This window comes from Dromiciops gliroides, chromosome 2 (assembly GCF_019393635.1).
Source record: "Dromiciops gliroides isolate mDroGli1 chromosome 2, mDroGli1.pri, whole genome shotgun sequence".
Taxonomy (NCBI): Eukaryota; Metazoa; Chordata; class Mammalia; order Microbiotheria; family Microbiotheriidae; genus Dromiciops; species Dromiciops gliroides.
In genome coordinates this window covers 78,369,663-78,387,469 of record NC_057862.1, presented here as the reverse complement: position 1 = coordinate 78,387,469, position 17,807 = coordinate 78,369,663, and the positions used below count along the sequence as shown (strand labels likewise).

At 39.6% G+C, this 17,807-nt stretch overlaps 1 protein-coding gene across 1 annotated transcript in view; it reads left to right on the top strand.

Moving 5' to 3' along the window:
* The window catches only part of ENTPD1 (ectonucleoside triphosphate diphosphohydrolase 1), a 108,436-nt gene that overhangs the window by 64,916 nt on the left and 25,713 nt on the right, over nucleotides 1–17,807 (top strand). The window contains exons 2-3 of the mRNA XM_043989759.1: nucleotides 4,348–4,475; nucleotides 13,275–13,392. Coding sequence (XP_043845694.1) covers nucleotides 4,348–4,475; nucleotides 13,275–13,392 — 246 coding nt within the window. The remainder of the gene's footprint in view (nucleotides 1–4,347; nucleotides 4,476–13,274; nucleotides 13,393–17,807) is intronic.

Below are 17,807 nucleotides of genomic sequence, written 5' to 3'. Positions count from 1 at the left end.
TTTAACCTAGTTTGTGGCTTTTAGAGTTCAGCTCTGCTTCTGGAACAGGGTGGACACTCTACCAAGCTTCTTGTGCTGGGGGCCAGGGGCTTGGTCACTGGCTTTCTATGCTGGGGCCTTGGGAGCTAGGCTGGCTTGGCCTAGTTGCATCTGTTGTGTGTGTGTGTGGGGAGGGCGGGGCGGGGAGGTAGTGGTGATGGGTTTCCAGGCTGGCAGTCTGCCTTCTTCACTGGGGCTGGAGACCTCACAGCTGGCCTGTTGTGCCACTAGCTTGCTGAACCAGAACCGAGGGGTCTTGGTTGCTTATCTATGCTATGGCTAAGAGCCTCCTGTTGTCTCACCTAGCCATCATCTGTTCTGTTACCTAAATGAGACAGACCTTTCCTGAAATCTTTCTAAGTTATTTTAAGCTGGAAAGTTGTTTCACTCTGCCTTTTTGTAGGTTATAAGGCTTAATTTAGTGGTTTTTTAAGGGAAACTGGGGAAAATTTAGGCAACTTCCTGGCTTCTCTACCATCTTGGCTCTACCATAAGCAGGCAATTTTCAAAAGAGTAAATTCAAACCATAAAAAACTATATAAAGAAATTACTACTAATAAGAAATGCATATTAAAACAGCACTGAGGTTCTACCTCATGCCTGTCATTGGCAAAGATGACAAAAAAAAAAAAGAAAAGGAAGATGCAAAATGTCATAGAGGCTATGGAAAAAATGTACACTAATGGACTGTTGGTGAAGCTTTTGAATTGGTTTAACCATTCCAGAAAGCAATTTAGAACTATGTTCCATTAGAACTACACTCCAAAAGTCACTAAACTGTGCAAATGCAGAATTTGACCCGGTTTGACCCTTTTACCCAATAATAATACTACAAGGCATACACCCCAGAGAGGTCAAAGACAAAGTATTTAAATGTATAAAAAAGTATTTATAGGAGCACTTTTTGTTTTAGGAAGAATTGGAAACAAAGTAGGTACCTATTAATTAGAGAATGGCTAAACAAATCTATACTGTAATAAGATAAAGGATCATTATCACATTATTAGAAATTACAAAATGGAGGAATTCAGAGAAACCTAGGAATACTTATATGAATTTATGCAAAGGAAATGAGTATGACCAATAGCATAACCAATTTATACAACTACATTAATGCAAAGGAAACTAACTTTAAAAAATGTATTTTATTTGTTTCAGTAAATATTTCCCAATGACATTAAAATTTTCATTTTTTAAAAAAGTTGAGTTCCAAATTCTTTCCCTTCCTCTTACCCCTCCCCCAACCCTTGAAAAGGAAAGCAATATGATATTGATTTTACATGGAAAGTATGTAATACATATTTACTTATTAGCCATGTTGCAAAAGAAAACACAAACAAAAAAGTAAGAATACAGAAAGTGAAAAAAGTATGTGCTCATCCACACTCTGAGTCTATCAGCTTTCTATCTGGAGGTGGAAAGCATTTTTCATTATGAGTCCTTTGGAAATGTCTTGGGTCATAGCTTTAATTCTGTGTATATTATACCCTTGGTTCTGCTCACTTCATTTTGCATCAGTTCTTATGACACTTAACCAGATTTTTCTGAAACCATCTTCCCTTGTCATTTCTTATAGCACAATAGTATACCATAACAATCACATGCCACAACTTTTCCATTCCCCAATTAATGGGTATCCCCTCAATATAAAACTAACTTTGAAAGATTTGAGAACTCAGAACAATGCAGTATCTCATTATGACTCCACAATACTGATTATGAAGCATGCTTTCCACTTCTTGGCAGAGAGGTGATATATGTACAAAATGAGACATGTATTTTCAGATATGATGAATACGTTCATTTGTTTAGCTTGATTATACTTATTTGTTACAAGGGAAGGCTTTTATTTTAGTGTAACACACTATTAAAATATTTAATTCTTTTTTAGGCCTAGGGGCAGTAGAATGTCCCTTCAGGTTCACATGCTGCTTTAAAAGAACTTGTATTAATCTAAAATTTAGGCATACAGTCACAATCTCTCTAACTTCTCAGTTAGGAAAATTCCTAACACTCTGGCAAAAATTTGACTCTTTGCCCTAATTTTCATTTTTATCTCAATCTCTACTCAACCCCTGGTAGCCTCTTTGTAGTTGAGGTGAAATTGGGGTTACTGGAAATATTTGGGCAAAAAAAGCAGTAGAGTGTTATATCATAAAGTCTGTTGATAAACAGGTACTAGAAAGAGATGTTAGGAAAAGAGTAGAACTTTTCTAGGAACTTCCCTTTAATGGGGTAGGTACATCCAGTGTTTCAGTTTGTTTTTAGAGCTGATAGAACTCCTCACTTTCTCTCTTCTTTGTTATTAGGTAGTCCCACTTTTTCTTTGTGCTTTTGTTGGTTGCTCCAGGGCTACTGGATATCCCTACTCTATTCTTTCCAGTGAGACCTCCAAATCTCTCTCAACTCTAAATCTTCAATTTCTGAGTTTTCACTGGTCTGCTATTTTATGCAAGACCCACAGACATGACTAAGATTTCTCAATCAATCTGAACACTCTTCCTATCAATGTCATTCTGGTTCATCCAAGGACTTTTCGTACTTAATCCAAAGTCTTTGCTTAATGGGTTGATTGAGACTCTAAGGGGCATGGGCCAACTTGATTGAGTCTTTTCCAACTATTCAATATCTCATCTCTACCTAGTTTTTTATATGTTGTTTCCAATATTAGAATATGATCTCCTTGAGAGCAAGGACCATGGTTTTTGCCTTTCTTTGTATTTCCAGCTCTTAGCACAGTGTCTGGCACAACAAATGCTTAACAAATGGTTGTTGATGGACTGATTGATATCTGTGACATTTAAGAGAAGCCTAGATGTGGACCTTCCCCTCTTATTAGGTATATCCTCTATGAAAGGTTTATGGGAAGAAATGGACAAGAGACAAGTAGGATAATAATAATCATTAATATTTCTATAATTGCTTTAAAGTTTGCAAAAATACTCTATAGGCATTATCTCATTAGAGCCTTACAACTGTGGGACCTTGGTGCTACAGGTATTATTAGTTCCATTTTGCACATCAAGAAACTAAAGCTGTGAGTGGTTAAATGCCTTGTGCATAGTCATATAGCTAGTGTTAGAGGCAGGATTCAGACAAAGTCCTCTTGACTCCTAGAACAACAATCTGCCCACAGTGTTTCCCAATAGGTTTTTTTTGTTCCTTGAACCCCTTTCATCACCACCACCACCCACCACTACTGTGTTTTGAACCTCCAGTTCAATTTAATATAACACTTATTATATTATTTTACATTTATTCATTAAGTATTTACAAAAACTACAATGATAACTTTTGCCCTCTCCAAAAAGTTCCAAATTAAAATATATATGCTGTAATTACAAAATAAAACATTTTATTCTACCTATAATTATGAAAACCCACGATGTTTAAAACATGTGCATGCCTGTTATTAGAGAAGAAAAGTTTATATGTAACATAATTGAGTAATTATTCATTGCTTAAGGCTCCATTAAAATTTTTTATCACAAACCCCTCGGACCATTGACTCAAACCCCAAAAGGGGACTGTGAACCACTAAATGGGAACCACTCCACTGTGCTATGGTGCAACTCAACCAGTCAATCAACATTTATTTATTTATTTATTTATTTATTCATTCATTCATTCTTTCATTTATTTATTTATTTAGGTGAGGCAATTGGGGTTAAGTGACTTGCCCAGGGTCACACAGCTAGTAAGTGTTAAGTATCTGAGGCCGGATTTGAACTCAGGTCCTCCTGGCTCCAGGGCCAGTTCTCTATCCACTGCGCCACCTAGCTGCCCCCAATCAACATTTATTAATTACTTAACCTCAAGGATAAAAAGGCATATATGAGCAGTGATCTAAAAGGGTGGGGGAAGTACCCCTATTGTTGCCATCACAGGTCTGTTGTATGATGTCTGGCCTTGTATTTCAATTGCTTCATATGTATAAGTCTTCTCTTATCAACTGGATTGCAAGTCATTCATGGGTAGAGACTGGCTCTTATATTTTGGCTATTTCCCCCTTCCCCAAACTTAGCACATTTGGGGGCACATGGTACTCAGTAAATACTTGCTGATTAAAAAAAGAAAGACTAATAATAATAATAATAATAATAAAAACAATGAATACTTGATGACTAAAAAGACTAATAATTAATAATAATAATAATAATAAAACCCAGTGAATACTTGCTGACTCAATAGTGGTGAGTGTTTGTCTTTTACCTTTCTTTGTATCCCCAGTGCTTAGCACAGTGCCTGATGCATAGGAAGAGCTTAATACATTCTTATCAACTGACCATCATTTGCTTTTCGTTATAGGTACTAAACCAAAGAGATGTGGGTCTAAGAATATCCTGGTCATCCTTGGATTTTTATTTGGCTTGGCTGTGATTGCTTTAATCACAGTGGGGCTAACCCAGAATAGGCCACTGCCAGAAAATGTTAAGGTAAGTCTAAGAAATTTATAACAATTTGTAGAGTAAATAAGCCTGCCGTGACCATTCCAGCTCTTTTTGTGTCCCTGCCAAGTTTCTTGCAGTCAGAGGTATGTTGGTGAATGTTTAACAGCTGACTGACTACAAGAGACACTTTTTTTTTTAAGTGAGGCAATTGGGGTTAAGTGACTTGCCCAGGGTCATACAGCTAGTAAGTGTTAAGTGTCTGAGGCTGGATTTGAACTCAGGTACTCCTGACTCCAGAGCTGGTGCTCTATCCACTTCGCCACTTAGCTGCCCCTACAAGAGACACTTTTAAGGTTAATTTGCATTGTTAATGTTTTCTCCTTCACTTTCTTAAGCCTAGGCAATCAATAAAACAATAAATCAAGCTCTGATTTGTAGCATTTGTTGATTTCCGGTGTGTCCAGGTGCTTATACTGAAAATTTAACAATCAGTTCTTTTTTTCTTTTTTTTTTTTTTTTTTGCAGGGCAATGAGGGTTAAGTGACTTGCCCAGGGTCACACAGCTAGTTACGTGTCAAGTGTCTGAGGCCAGATTTGAATTCAGGGAGTCCTGAATCCAGGGCCGGTGCTTTATCCACTGTGCCACCTAGCTGCCCCCTAACAATCAGTTCTTGATCTAGTTTGAGACAGTTCCAGGATATCACTTCCTGGAGTCCACCAGCCTGAGGCTTTACTGACATTTTTGCCTTTCAGTTTTGAATTTCCTTTGTTAACTATACCCTCTGCGTTGGTTATTGTCACAGCCTTGGGAAAATGCCTAATTTATAAGCTCAGTCCTGAGGGATGAACCTCACTTCGACACCATCAGAGTTGAGGGGGATTGTCTGGCTGATTCAGCCTGGCTACTGCCTCCCCTAACCCTTCAGTTCTGACCATGGCCTAATGATTGATTACACTGAGAGCTCTTAGTGTCTAACTTCTACCCATTTTGCAGTTGAGGAAACTATGGCATAAAGTGGTTAAGTGCCTGGACTAGGGACAAATTGTGAAATGTTTGAGGTAGGTTTTGAACCTGGGACTTCCTGTTTCCAAGTTCCCTATCCACTGTTGCCTCTCTTTTATCTTTGATTTTATCCTTCATCAGCATATCCTGGAGGGAGATTTCTCCTTAGTCCTCTATGTGTCTTTATGATACAGCCTAACCTGGACCCCTCTGATAGTTTTCATTTCTATACCTCCTCATCTAACCTCATCCCAGCCCAATCCTCCAGGAAAATAAAGTATATATAGTCTTTACTCTAGCCTGCCTGACCTGGGCCAGGCTCATCATCCTGATTCCCACTTTAGTCCATTCTCTAGCTTAATTTTGAGCTGCAATGAGGTTATCTGTGCAGTTATATCGCTACATTCCCAACCAGCTTCCCCGTTGTTTTCATTTAATATTTAACAGCACCATCTTCACAATGCTCCTTCTACTTTATTCAGGTTGGCAGTTGCAACTGAGCCTTTTTCTCCCCCCTTTTCAAAATTTAAAGCCCTCTTGATTAGTTTCCTGCTAAACTTATCCCTCTCAGTCTCCACAACTAAATAGTTGCCTTCGAATCTGGTATTATGGATCACCGTTTGGGAAATCACATTCCTGTTCGTCATAGGCACCATCTATGTAGCCAGCATGTAATAACCAACCATAATTCTAAGGGATCTATGATGAACTATGCTACCTACCTCCTGGCAGAGAGATAATATACTCAAGATGTAGAACAAGACATAAATTTTTCAATATGCTAGTGTAAGAACTATTTTTTGCTGGGTTATGCATACTTGTTCCAAGGGTTTTTTTCCCCTTTGGGAAAAGACAAGATGGAAGGGAGACAAAATGCTTATTAATTGAAAAAAATTAAATGTAAAAAAAAGAGATAAGTATGACTGGTTTTCAGTTTCCTTCTTAGACCTTAAAATTTTTGAGAAATGCATTATTTTCTGTTTTCATTCATTCCCACACAGAAGAGCAAAAATGGATAGCAGTACATAAGTCTGAGCTTTGGTTAGAGCTCTGTAACATCTCAGATATACTCTCCAGAAACATGGACTTGTGATACTGTCTTTACCTTGGTTTTTTTGTTTTGTTTTGTTTTGTTTTGCTGGGCAATGAGGGTTAAGTGACTTGCCCAGGGTCACACAGCTAGTAAGTGTCTAGTGTCTGAGGCCAGATTTGAAATTAGGTCCTCCTGACTCCAGGACCAGTGCTTTATCCACTGCACCACCTAGCTGCCCCCTGTCTTTACCTTGTTAAGCAAGAGTCCTCAGTGGGGTGCCACAACCACCATCTTCTATTTGTTTATTCTGCGAAATATACCAGCATTTTGGCTATTGTCAGAGAGTCCTCCTTTGCATGGCTGAGAGTTTCTTTTCACTAAGTCTGAGACACCTTTTGTGAAACAGTCTTATATTTATTTTATAGAACCAAAGGTGTAACTTCTTGTCTTCTCCTCTGGGTCACTGTCTTCCATCTTGGAATTTTTTTTCTTCTTGACTTCTATTCTCCCTGAGAATGATTCATCCTCTCTCACAAGCCAGAGTGAGAGAAGTATGTATCCCTTGAATTCTTTTATAGCTGCTAAGAGGGAGACCAGCTTAGACTTTGAACAGATGGAACTGGTGATGTCAGTCAGGAAGAGAAGCTCAGCATGGATGCAGCAGGTCACTATAACATGCCACTCATGTCTTCATTTCTTGGATCCTAGTTAGGTTGGAGAAGCACTAGAGGACAGAGGACAGAGCACTGGACTTGGAGCCAGAGAAAGCAGTGGTTCAAATTCCCCCTCAGACCTTCACCAGTTTAGGGACCCTAAGCAAGGCATGTAGTTTCTTCATCTATAAACTAGGGATTGTAATAGCAATTACCTTACAGGGTTATTGTGAAGATCAAAAGAGAACCTCCTCATATAAATATGAAATAGTATAATTTTTATTATATCTAACACTCCTTTGCTCCATCTGGAAACTTCCTCTTTCCACATCTTTTCCCCAAAGCTTCTGGATCTCAATTGAATTTGGAAAAGAGCTGTTTTAAAATCTTCTTAGCCTTGTCCATTCCTGAATGCCAAACCTTTTTTTTTTTTTTTAATAGTTAGAAAGACCTACACAGAAGAGCTAATAGAAAAGAATCCTCCCTCTACTTCCAGGAATGCAGTTTCCAGCCACAATACCTTTGCTGAGTGGCTAACTGTTGGGTTCAACTTCTCTGTATTTGAGTTGTTACCCTCTCTCCTTTTGGATTATTTTGTCCAATCGGTGTTACAAACAGGACTCTGCTGTGAACATTTCACTTAAGACAGTCCCGCTGTTGGCAGTCTCTGAGACATGCATCTGGTGTTAAATGTTCATGGAATTTCCCAAGAGTTCCACTTCAAAAAATGGATCAAAGGATTGTCCTCGGGTGAGAAAGGATTTTGTGGTTTGATGTCTTTATGGAGTATTTGTAAAGAATAGTTCTGATTTCATGATCCAGACATGATCCAGACTTTTGTACGGTCCTATATCTATTTTTTTTTAAGTGGGGCAGTGAAGGTTAAGTGACTTTCCCAGGGTCACACAGCTAGTAAGTGTGAAGTGTCTGAGGTCAAATTTGAACCCAGGTCCTGTTGAATCCAGAGGTAGTGTTTTATACACTGCACCACCTCGCTGCCCCCGGTCCTATATCTTTTTAAGAAACTCCATTTCAAAGTTTTCTAGTTGGAAATAAAGAAAAACTTAGCCCTGTTTTCAAGGGGGACCCGACCCAGTTGCTTTATAGAAAGATTCTCTTCCCCATCCCTCTAAACTAGAGAGTTAGCAGGCCTGGTCAGTGGTTCCCTGAGGACAGAAAAGACTTATTTGCAGATCACTTAAGTAACATTTAAAAAGACTGGCTGCTTATAAACCATTAGAATTTCTGGTGGAGCTGCAGGAATGAGTATTAACAGAACAAGGGCTTTAAAGAGAGACTTTAGGGCTCACAAAAACAATGCATCTAAGGAAAGTAAGGGGAGTTGCTTCTGTTATTTTTCCTATTATTTCACTTAGAGATATTGGTAAGGGTGTTATCATGAGGTTAACCTTATCATCATCTGCCTCATTAGGTTTAGAACCATAACATGTTGGAGTTGGAGGGACCTTAGAGACCTACTAGACTATAAGCTCCTTAAGGGCAGGGACCTTATCTAAACTTATATTTTCCTACCCCAGCACTGTGCTGTGCATACATTAGGTGCTTAATGAATGTTTATTGAGTATATCTAGTTCATAGATAAGGACACTGAAAGCTAGTTTGGTGAAATGACTTGTCCAAAGTCATGCAGTGACAAAACTAGAACTAGAAGCACCCAGACCTCTTTACCCCTACTCAGTATTTTTTTCTACTATGCTACTTAACTCCCACATAAGCCTAAAATATGAAGATTGATGTTATAGCTCAAAATAAAGGGAAAATCTATCTTTCCCTTTAGGTTCCTCTAAAATCTCACCTTCCTGTTTGATAAGGGCCCTCCTCTGTTCATTCTGGCCTTTCTTGACAAGGCTTCTTGTTCTGATTTCTCTTTCGAGATAGAGAGACAGGGCTGGTTCTTTTCAGGTTCTCTCTCCTAAATTGTTCTTCTCTGATGTCTTGAATCTATCTGTCCCTTATGGGGGAGGAGTCAGGGAAGTGAACCCTTTCTCATTCCTAAGTCTTTCTTCCTTACTTAACTATTGTAAGGGGTATGAATGTGCCATGCTTTCTTCATTAGAAAAGTCCACTTGGACTATGAAGGGCCATGTGAAGTCTTGGTCTTTTGGATTGGGAGATATGAGAAGTCTCTTTGACACTGATTTACATATAAAATTCTTTGACCCCATTTTGGGAACAATACTGCCAGTGGTATTATGATGGTGTACCAGAGGGTGGGAAGTAACTATCTTATCTTACAACATTATCTCATATACTTGCTTCTCGTTATAACCCTTATGTCAGAGGTTTTCTCTTTACATGGGGGGCCTGGGTACATTTTGGGACTTTTAGTTTCTTCTTTCTGGCTACTCCTCACACAAGTGGAACCTTGGAGTACAGGTATCTGGGAGTACCCAAACAGTAGCCACTTATTTGACTTATTACCTTCTACCTAGGTGGTACCTGATGAGAATATCAATGTATGCTACTCTTCCAACAGATGCCCATCAATTCCCCTTGAAAGCACCCAGGATCACAAGGCATCAAAAAAAAAAAAAAGCAAGATTTTAATTACACAGTAAAGGACACAGAAAAGTTTCACACTCAAGCCCTTAGACAATAAAGAAAACTCCCTTTCCTTCTGGGAGGCCTCTTCCTCTCCAGAGATCTATAAAATCCTCTCAATTAATAGTACTATTTGGGAGGAGCAAAAGAGGGTTAAGTGACTTGCTCAGGGTCACACAGCTGGTAAATATCAAGTGTCTGAGGTTGGATGTGAAATCAGGTCCTTCTGAATCCAAGGCCGGTGCTTTATCTACTATGCCACCTAGCTGCCCCCTAATAGTACTATTAATGATAGCCTCCTTACCCCAAGGTGAAAAAATTTGGGATTACCAGAGAGTCAAACTACCTTCTAGAGGGCCTCAGCTTCCCTCGGTTTTTTGAGAATTAAAATATTACTTTCTGTGGTGGTGGAGGTGAGAGTGTCTCACATGGAGAAAGAATTTAGAATTCACAAAGGAGTCAGGAAACTTCATTCCTAATGCTGCTATTTGGAAACTAACCCCTTAACAAGGTATTTTCAGAGACTTTTAGTACTTAGAGAAAGAGCCATGGTGTCCAGAGAGGGAAGGGGATAGATCGTTTTGTTTGTTTTGTTTTGTTTTTTTTATTTTTATTTTTTGGCGGGGCAATGGGGGTTAAGTGACTTGCACAGGGTCACACAGCTAGTAAGTGTCAAGTGTCTGAGGCCACATTTGAACTCAGGTACTCCTGAATCCAGGGCTGGTGCTTTATCCACTGCACCACCTAGCTGCCCCCGGGGATAGATCATTTTGTATTTATTAGTCTATGTTTTTTCCTTATCCTGTGAGTGCTCCTTTGCGGGGTTTTATGAGATTTGCCCCAGGTCTTGGTATGCATTGTATATGATAAGTTTGTGCTCCAGGGTCAGTAACAACTGTGCCTCAGATTCAGACTTTCTAAGATCACCTCTCTACACAGCCTTTTCACAGGGGATGCTTGAGAAATAACTGAGGTCTGACAGTGAGGTTTGAGGAGCAACACTGTCTCATCCTCTCTCTCTCTCTCTCTCTCTCTCTCTCTCTCTCTCTCTCTCCTCTCTTGTCTATATTGCTTTTGCTTCTTTATCATTGTCCCTCTGTCTGTCTTCTCTTCCTCTCCTTTGCCTGTCCTTTCTTTCCCTTTCCCATTGGTCCCTCTATACATACATATATATATATATATATATATATATATATATATATATATATATATATATATATCCTCTCTCCCTTTTCCAATTTAACCTTTTTCTTTCCCCTTACTTTTAAGTGTCCAGAATGTGGATTTTTTTTTTGGATCAAACCAGTGATTTTATTGATGTTAGGAACTTCCAGTGAGAAATTACCTCTGCTAGTGCAGATAGCAATGATTCTGCTATGTTTAATCTCAGAGAATTGCTTATGAAAAATGGAATACGGAATTGCTGCCACCAAAATCTTGGTCTAATGTTTCATCCTGTTGTGGAGTTTCCTGTGGGATCTACAAAGTTCTGTCAAGGAATTGCCAGGGCCTATCAGAGTGCTAGAAAAAAGAAATAGGCCTGGTGACAGCTAGTATGTGTGTTTTCTGAAAGCTAGCATAGTTCAGTCTGGAGACAATGTACCAGACAGTTGCTTACCAGTAACACATTTCTTCAACCACAATAATTTGTAAAATCCATCTGCTAAGATATAAAGGGGCTGTGATCTGCACTGAGGGAGCCTCTAGAGTCTCAATGCTGATCCTTGAAACATAATAATGAAATTGAAAATCATTTAAAAATATCTTTTGTATCTATTGAATAAACTTTCACATTCCTAGTAAATTCAAAATCAGGTGAGTCTCTCTCTCTCCCTCTCTCTCTCTCTCTCTCTCTCTCTCTCTCTCCCTCTCTCTCTCTCTCTCTCTCACTCTCTCTTCCCTCCCTCTCCTCCCCCCTTTTATTCTCTCTCAAAACAAAACAACCTATATAAAACAAATTATGATAAACCCAAACCCAAAGATCCAAGCTTTTGGAACAAAAACTCATTATTTAATAAAATCTGCTGGGAAAACTGGAAAACAGTATGGCAGAAACTAGGTATAGACCAACATCTCACACTGAATAAAAAAAATGACAAGCAGGATGACTTTAGAAAAGCTTGGAAAAAGATGTATGAAATGGTGTATTGAGAAGTGAGCAGAACTAAAAGAAGAATGTGCACAGAGACGGCAATATTGTTTGATGAAGAGCTGTGAATGTCATGACTATTCTCAGCAATACAATGATCCAAGGCAATCCCAAAGGACTGTTGATGAAACATACTATCCACCTCCAAAGAAAGAACTGATATTGATGGAACAGACTGAAGCATGCTATTCTTCACTTTCTTACATTTTTATGATTTAATTTGCTCGTTAAAAATGACAAATATGGTGATGTTTTGCATGATCATACATGTATAACCCAGATCAGATTGTTTGCCACCTCAGGGAGAGGGGAGGGGAGGGAGGGAAGGAGGGATAGAGATTGGAACTGAAAACTATAAATAAAATAAATTTAAAAAAAAATTAAATTGTTTTAATTTTTTTTTACTTTGAAAGCGGAAGGATAGCACAGTGATAAGAATACTAAACCTGGAGTCAGTGAAACCTGGGTTGGAATCCTGCCTCAAATACCAACTAGCTTTGTAACAGCAGGCAGCTAGGTGGTACAGTGAATAGAGTACCAGGCCTGGAGTTAGGGAGACTTGTGTTCAAAACTAGCCTCAAATACTTACTAGCTGCATGATCCTGAGTAAGTCACTTAGCCTTGTTTGCCTCAATTTCCTCATCTGGATAATGATCTAGAGAAGGAAATGGCAAATCACTCCAGTATCTTTGCCAAGAAAACCCCGAATAGGGTGATGAAGAGTCTGGATTGAGGAAGACATGAGTTCAAATCTAGCTTCAGACATGTACTAGCTGAGGGACCCTGGGCAAGTTACTTAACCTTGTTTACATCAGTTTCTTCATCTATAAAATGAGCTCTAGAAGCTCATGGCAAAACACTCCCATATCTTTTCCAAGAAAACTCCAAATGGGGTCCCAAAAAGTTGGACCCAACTGAAATGACTGAATAACAACAAATGTGATTCACTGCAAGTCATCTGTCCCTTATGAGCCTTATTGTCCCCATCTGTAAAATGGGAGTAGCAATAGCACCAGAATCAAAGAATCAAAGAAGATAAGGCAAGTAAAGTGCTCTGCAGATTGTAAAGGGCTAAATACATTTGAATTTTTATTATTACTTTTAGAAGGCTCTGGAGGAAAGGACATTCCCCCCCCCCCACCCTAGCCTATTACCCACATTGACATGCTAGCCAGCACCTGATCTGAAAAAGATTCAGTCACCAGAGATACTGGGGTGCTCTTGGCTTTCATGTGCAGCAGGAATGCTATCGCCCCCTTTCAATATTAGTATTCATACACATTATAATTCATATTCATATACATAATAATATTAATTTGAATATTATTGTTCATACACATTATTCTGAGGCTCTTGACAACCTGAGAACAGCGTGTTTAGCTGTGAGCTAACTGGCTGGGAGGGTGTTTGTGGCTGATTGGTTCTTGGCTTGCTTTGTCCTCAGTATGGGATCGTGCTGGATGCAGGCTCTTCTCATACCAACATGTACATCTATAACTGGCCGGCGGAGAAAGAAAATGACACGGGAGTGGTGCAACAGGTGGAGGTGTGCAAGGTACAAGGTAAGGCATGGAAATGTGGGAGAGACTGGAAGCAGAGAGGGGATAGGGTACCAGGAGGGTCATGGGAAATCCTAACTGTCAAATAGCATGCATTAAGAAGTGATTCTTCCAGTGAACTTTGGGGGGAATCTGTTGATACTGCCTTGTGGGCACTCTTATAATTAATATGAATACAATTCACTTTAGTCTCTGTATATGTGTATGGCACCATGGTAGGTCCTGGGGATACAAGAGTAGAAATAAAACAATGTCTAACCTCAGGGAATTTGTGTTCTACTGCGGAGATAGGACATATACGAGAAGCAGTATGGCACAGTCAGTGGAGGATTGACCCTGAAATCAGGAAGACTGGAATTCAAGTGACATCTTTGACATATTCTGGCTAAGGGATCTTAGGCAAGTTATAATCTATTGTTCCAGGCAATGATCTAAGATTGTAACTTACAGATGATCTATATTAGTGAAGGGAGTTTTCACACTTGGAAGTTTCTATAAGGATGAAATCAGTTTAGATCTCCTGCTCTATGTCTCCCCCCACTCCCCACCACAAAAAATAAAAACCCAACAGCTAGTCATACACAAAATATAAACACACAAGCCAATACAAGGTAGTTTAAGGGAGGAGGAATCACTAAAAACTGGGGGAAACAGAAGCCTTTCTGGAGGAGGTGGCCGCTAGACTCAGTCTTGAGGGAAGATAGGGATTCTGAGTGGTAGTGATGAGGATGGAGGGCATTCTGGGAGAGAGGCTTCTGTAAATGTACGGAGGTGGGACACGAACCATTGAGCTTGGAGAAAAGCCAGTAGTTCATTTTGGCGGTAACACAGGGCACGGAGGGAGTGATGGGAAATAAGACTGGAAAATTTGAAACCAGGCTTGAAGCCAGATTATAAAGGGCCTTAGAAGCAGAGGAGTTTCTATTTTATCTCTGAGTCAACAGGGAGTCACTGGAGCAGGGAAGTGGCCTGGTCTGACTGTGTTCTAGGAATATTATTTGGACAGCTGTGTGTGGAGAATGGATTGAAGCAGGAAGGAACTGGAGACCAATTAGGAGGCTATTCTATTAATCCGGACAAGGGTTATAAGGACCTATGTTAGGTATAAATGGAAAGAAGAAGATAGGTGTGAAAGATGGGTAAGTGGAATCAATAGCTCTTGAAAACTTTTTGGTTCTAGAGCATGACAGAAAAGAAAAAGCCAGGAGATGGGGGGTTCCAAGTTAAAGTTCTGGCCTTGGAGTTGAGAAGATCTGAGTTCAAATACTACTTCAGACATTTACTGATGCTGTGACTCTGGGCAAGGTATTAAAACTTTCTGGGCCTCAGTTTCCTCATCAGTAAAATGGTGATAATAATGGAACTTAATCCACAGGGTTGTTGTGAGGATCAAATGAGATTTACCATTTAAAGAAAGCACTTTGCAAACTTTCAAGGCTATATGAATACAGCTATTATAATTATTATGACTAGGAAGATGGTTGTATTCTTAATAGAAACAGGGAAAATTAGGAGAGGGGAGTTTGTGAAGGGAGATAACTTTAGTCATGGTGAGTGTGAGATGCCAGTGGGACATTCAGGTGGCAACATTTGGCAATATGGGACCAGAATTCAGTAGAGAGATTCAAATTGGACATATAGATTCAGCAGTTATTGGTATAGACACGGTCCTTGAACCCTTAGGGATGAGTGAACTCAGTTAGGGAGAAAGCATAGAAAGAAAGGGGGGCTCGGGATGGAGCCCTGTATGAATACTCATGTTAAGGAGACAGGAGATGGATAGCAATTTATCAAAGAAGACTGAGAAGGAACAATCAGGAAGGAAACTAGAGAAACAGGAAAGAGCAGTCATGAAGCCAAGAGAAGAGAACACCAGGAGGAGGATGTGGCTAATAGCCACAGTAATGGCTCACGTTTATAGAGCACTTGACAAGTCATTTCATTTGAGCCTGAGAGGAAACCTCTGAGGTGGGGGCTACGAATATCCCCATTTTGTAGATGAGAAACCCAGAGCTGAAAGGGGTTAAGTGACTTGGCTGGTGGTCACACACTTAGTGTCTGAGGTAGGATTTAAGCATAGGCTTTTCTGCCTCCACTCCAGCGTTTTATCTACTGTATCACTTAGTATAAAAAGATATGGAAAGATCAAAGAGGAGAGAGAAAAGGCAATCAGTTGTAGCAGCTGAGGTCATCTGTTACCCTTAAGAAAACAGTTTCAAAAGAATGTTAGGGAGAAAGGGGAGGTAAATTCTAGAGCTGCATCATCCCTCCCCATCATTCCTCAGCTCTGGAATGGTAGCTTGAAGTTTAGCAGGGGGCCATGGGGTACAAAGGGGCTGGGCCAAGGTGGGGTGGTTCACTGCTGCTTGACCTGTCTCTTATTGTAGCCATACCAGGAGTTAGGACAGATAGAAGTGGGTAAACCTCAAAGGTTATATGCTTTGGAAAAAGAAGAACAAATCACCAGAAGTGGAGAAGTAACTCCTAGGAACAAAATTGTTGCTACACCCCATACATCCAGAGTCAGTGATCCAAATTGGGGAGCAAGGGTGGGGGCTAGCTTAGTTTAAGAATTTCAGTTCCAATCAGTTCATTGGCCAGTTTAGGGTAGCCTCGATAGGATTAGTGGATATATATGTGTGTGTGTGTGTGTGTGTGTGTGTGTGTGTGTGTGTGTGTGTGTGTATTTGTAACTTCTTTATACTCTGTAAATCATATAGTCTGTTTAATGTTTTCCCTGTAACTAACCAATCCTTACTAAACATCCCCTTCTGACGTGGGACTGTTAAGGGAAGAGGTTATCCACACAGACCTGAGTAAGGAATGGAGGCAACTAGAGTTGCCTATAATCACATGCCTGTGATTATAAAGATCAGAGTGTAATAAATAGTAAAGTTACTGGAATGGAAACCAGAAATCTTAGTTCATTTCCCCTATTTCAGCTTGGAAACAGAGCTCTATCTCATCCCAACAAGTGATAACATGTAAAAGTAACAGAGTCCAGAGGTGTCGGAGGCTCAGGAAAGGGGTAGAATGGAATTTACCAAACAGTATGCCAGAGTCCTTTAGTTGGATCCAGACCTTAAGAAACACAATATGTGTGCTTCCAAAACGATTTGGACAAGTTGTCCATAGTCTCTCACTAATATATACATAAGTGGGCCAAAGTTAATTCATTTTTATACTGTTAATTTCAGTAGAAATTTTCCTGACATACTGCATCCCAATCTGCAGAAATATTGAAAAATAGCATCAGATTTTTTCCCCATCCTGGTGTGATATGACCTTTTGAAACTGACCCAACCTGAGCTTTCTAATACATTATTGGTGGAACTGTAGTCTACTGTAAACATTTTGGAGAGGAACATGGCAGCATATAATAAGAGTCACAAAACTGTACTTTTTGCCCCAGACTTAGAATTGGAAGTGATCTTAAAAGTTACCTAGTCCAATTCCTTCATTGTACAGATGAGGAAACTGAGGCCTTAGAAACATGAAGTGACTTGCCCAGTATAAAGTGACAGAAAAAAGCAGAGCTAGGATTTGAACCCAGGTCATCTGAGTCCAGATTCATTGCTCTTCCCACTACTCTGTGGTACCCATATGTACCTAAATATGCATTGCTCCATTTGTAAGAGCAAAACATGAGAAATAGCCTATATGTCCAATGGTTGGCAAATAACTGAATAAGTTATGCTATATTGATATAATGGATTATTATGATATTAGGAAAATATTAAACATGAAACCTATGAGGAAATATGAAAAGAACTATATGAAGAACTACAAAGTGAGATCAGCAATACCAAAACTGGTTCCTCATTAACTACAACCCTTTATCCATCCATTCATCTATCATCTGTCTGTCTATTCATCTATCTGTACACATTTATTTGTACACATACACAATGAAAGCTTTATCAATACATGTGTATATAGCTGGCATGGTGGTGCACACCATTAATTGCTGGAGAGGCTGAGATTGGTGGATCTCTTGAATGAAGGCAATCTGAGCTTCAGAAGAGCTAAAGCAGATTGTATATCTGCACTAAGACCATTAATATGGGGATTTTCCCTAGGAGTGGAAGGCCACTAGGCTGCCTAAGGAGCCCAGGTTGGAAACATGGAACAGGCTAAAGATTCTGTGTTAATCAGAATTGGAATGGAGTTTATGAGTAGCTTCTTCCAGACTGGGCAAAATAGGGAGATACAGTCTCAAAATAAATCAACATATACATACATGCATATATGCACACACGTGTAGATGAGTGTGCACATACATAACATACATGTACACACATAGACACTCCCAAATATCCTCATGCACATGTGTGTCCACACACATGGATACACAAAGACATATGTGTGCATGCATATATGCATGCACATGTGTGTGCATACATATATGCAGGTATGTA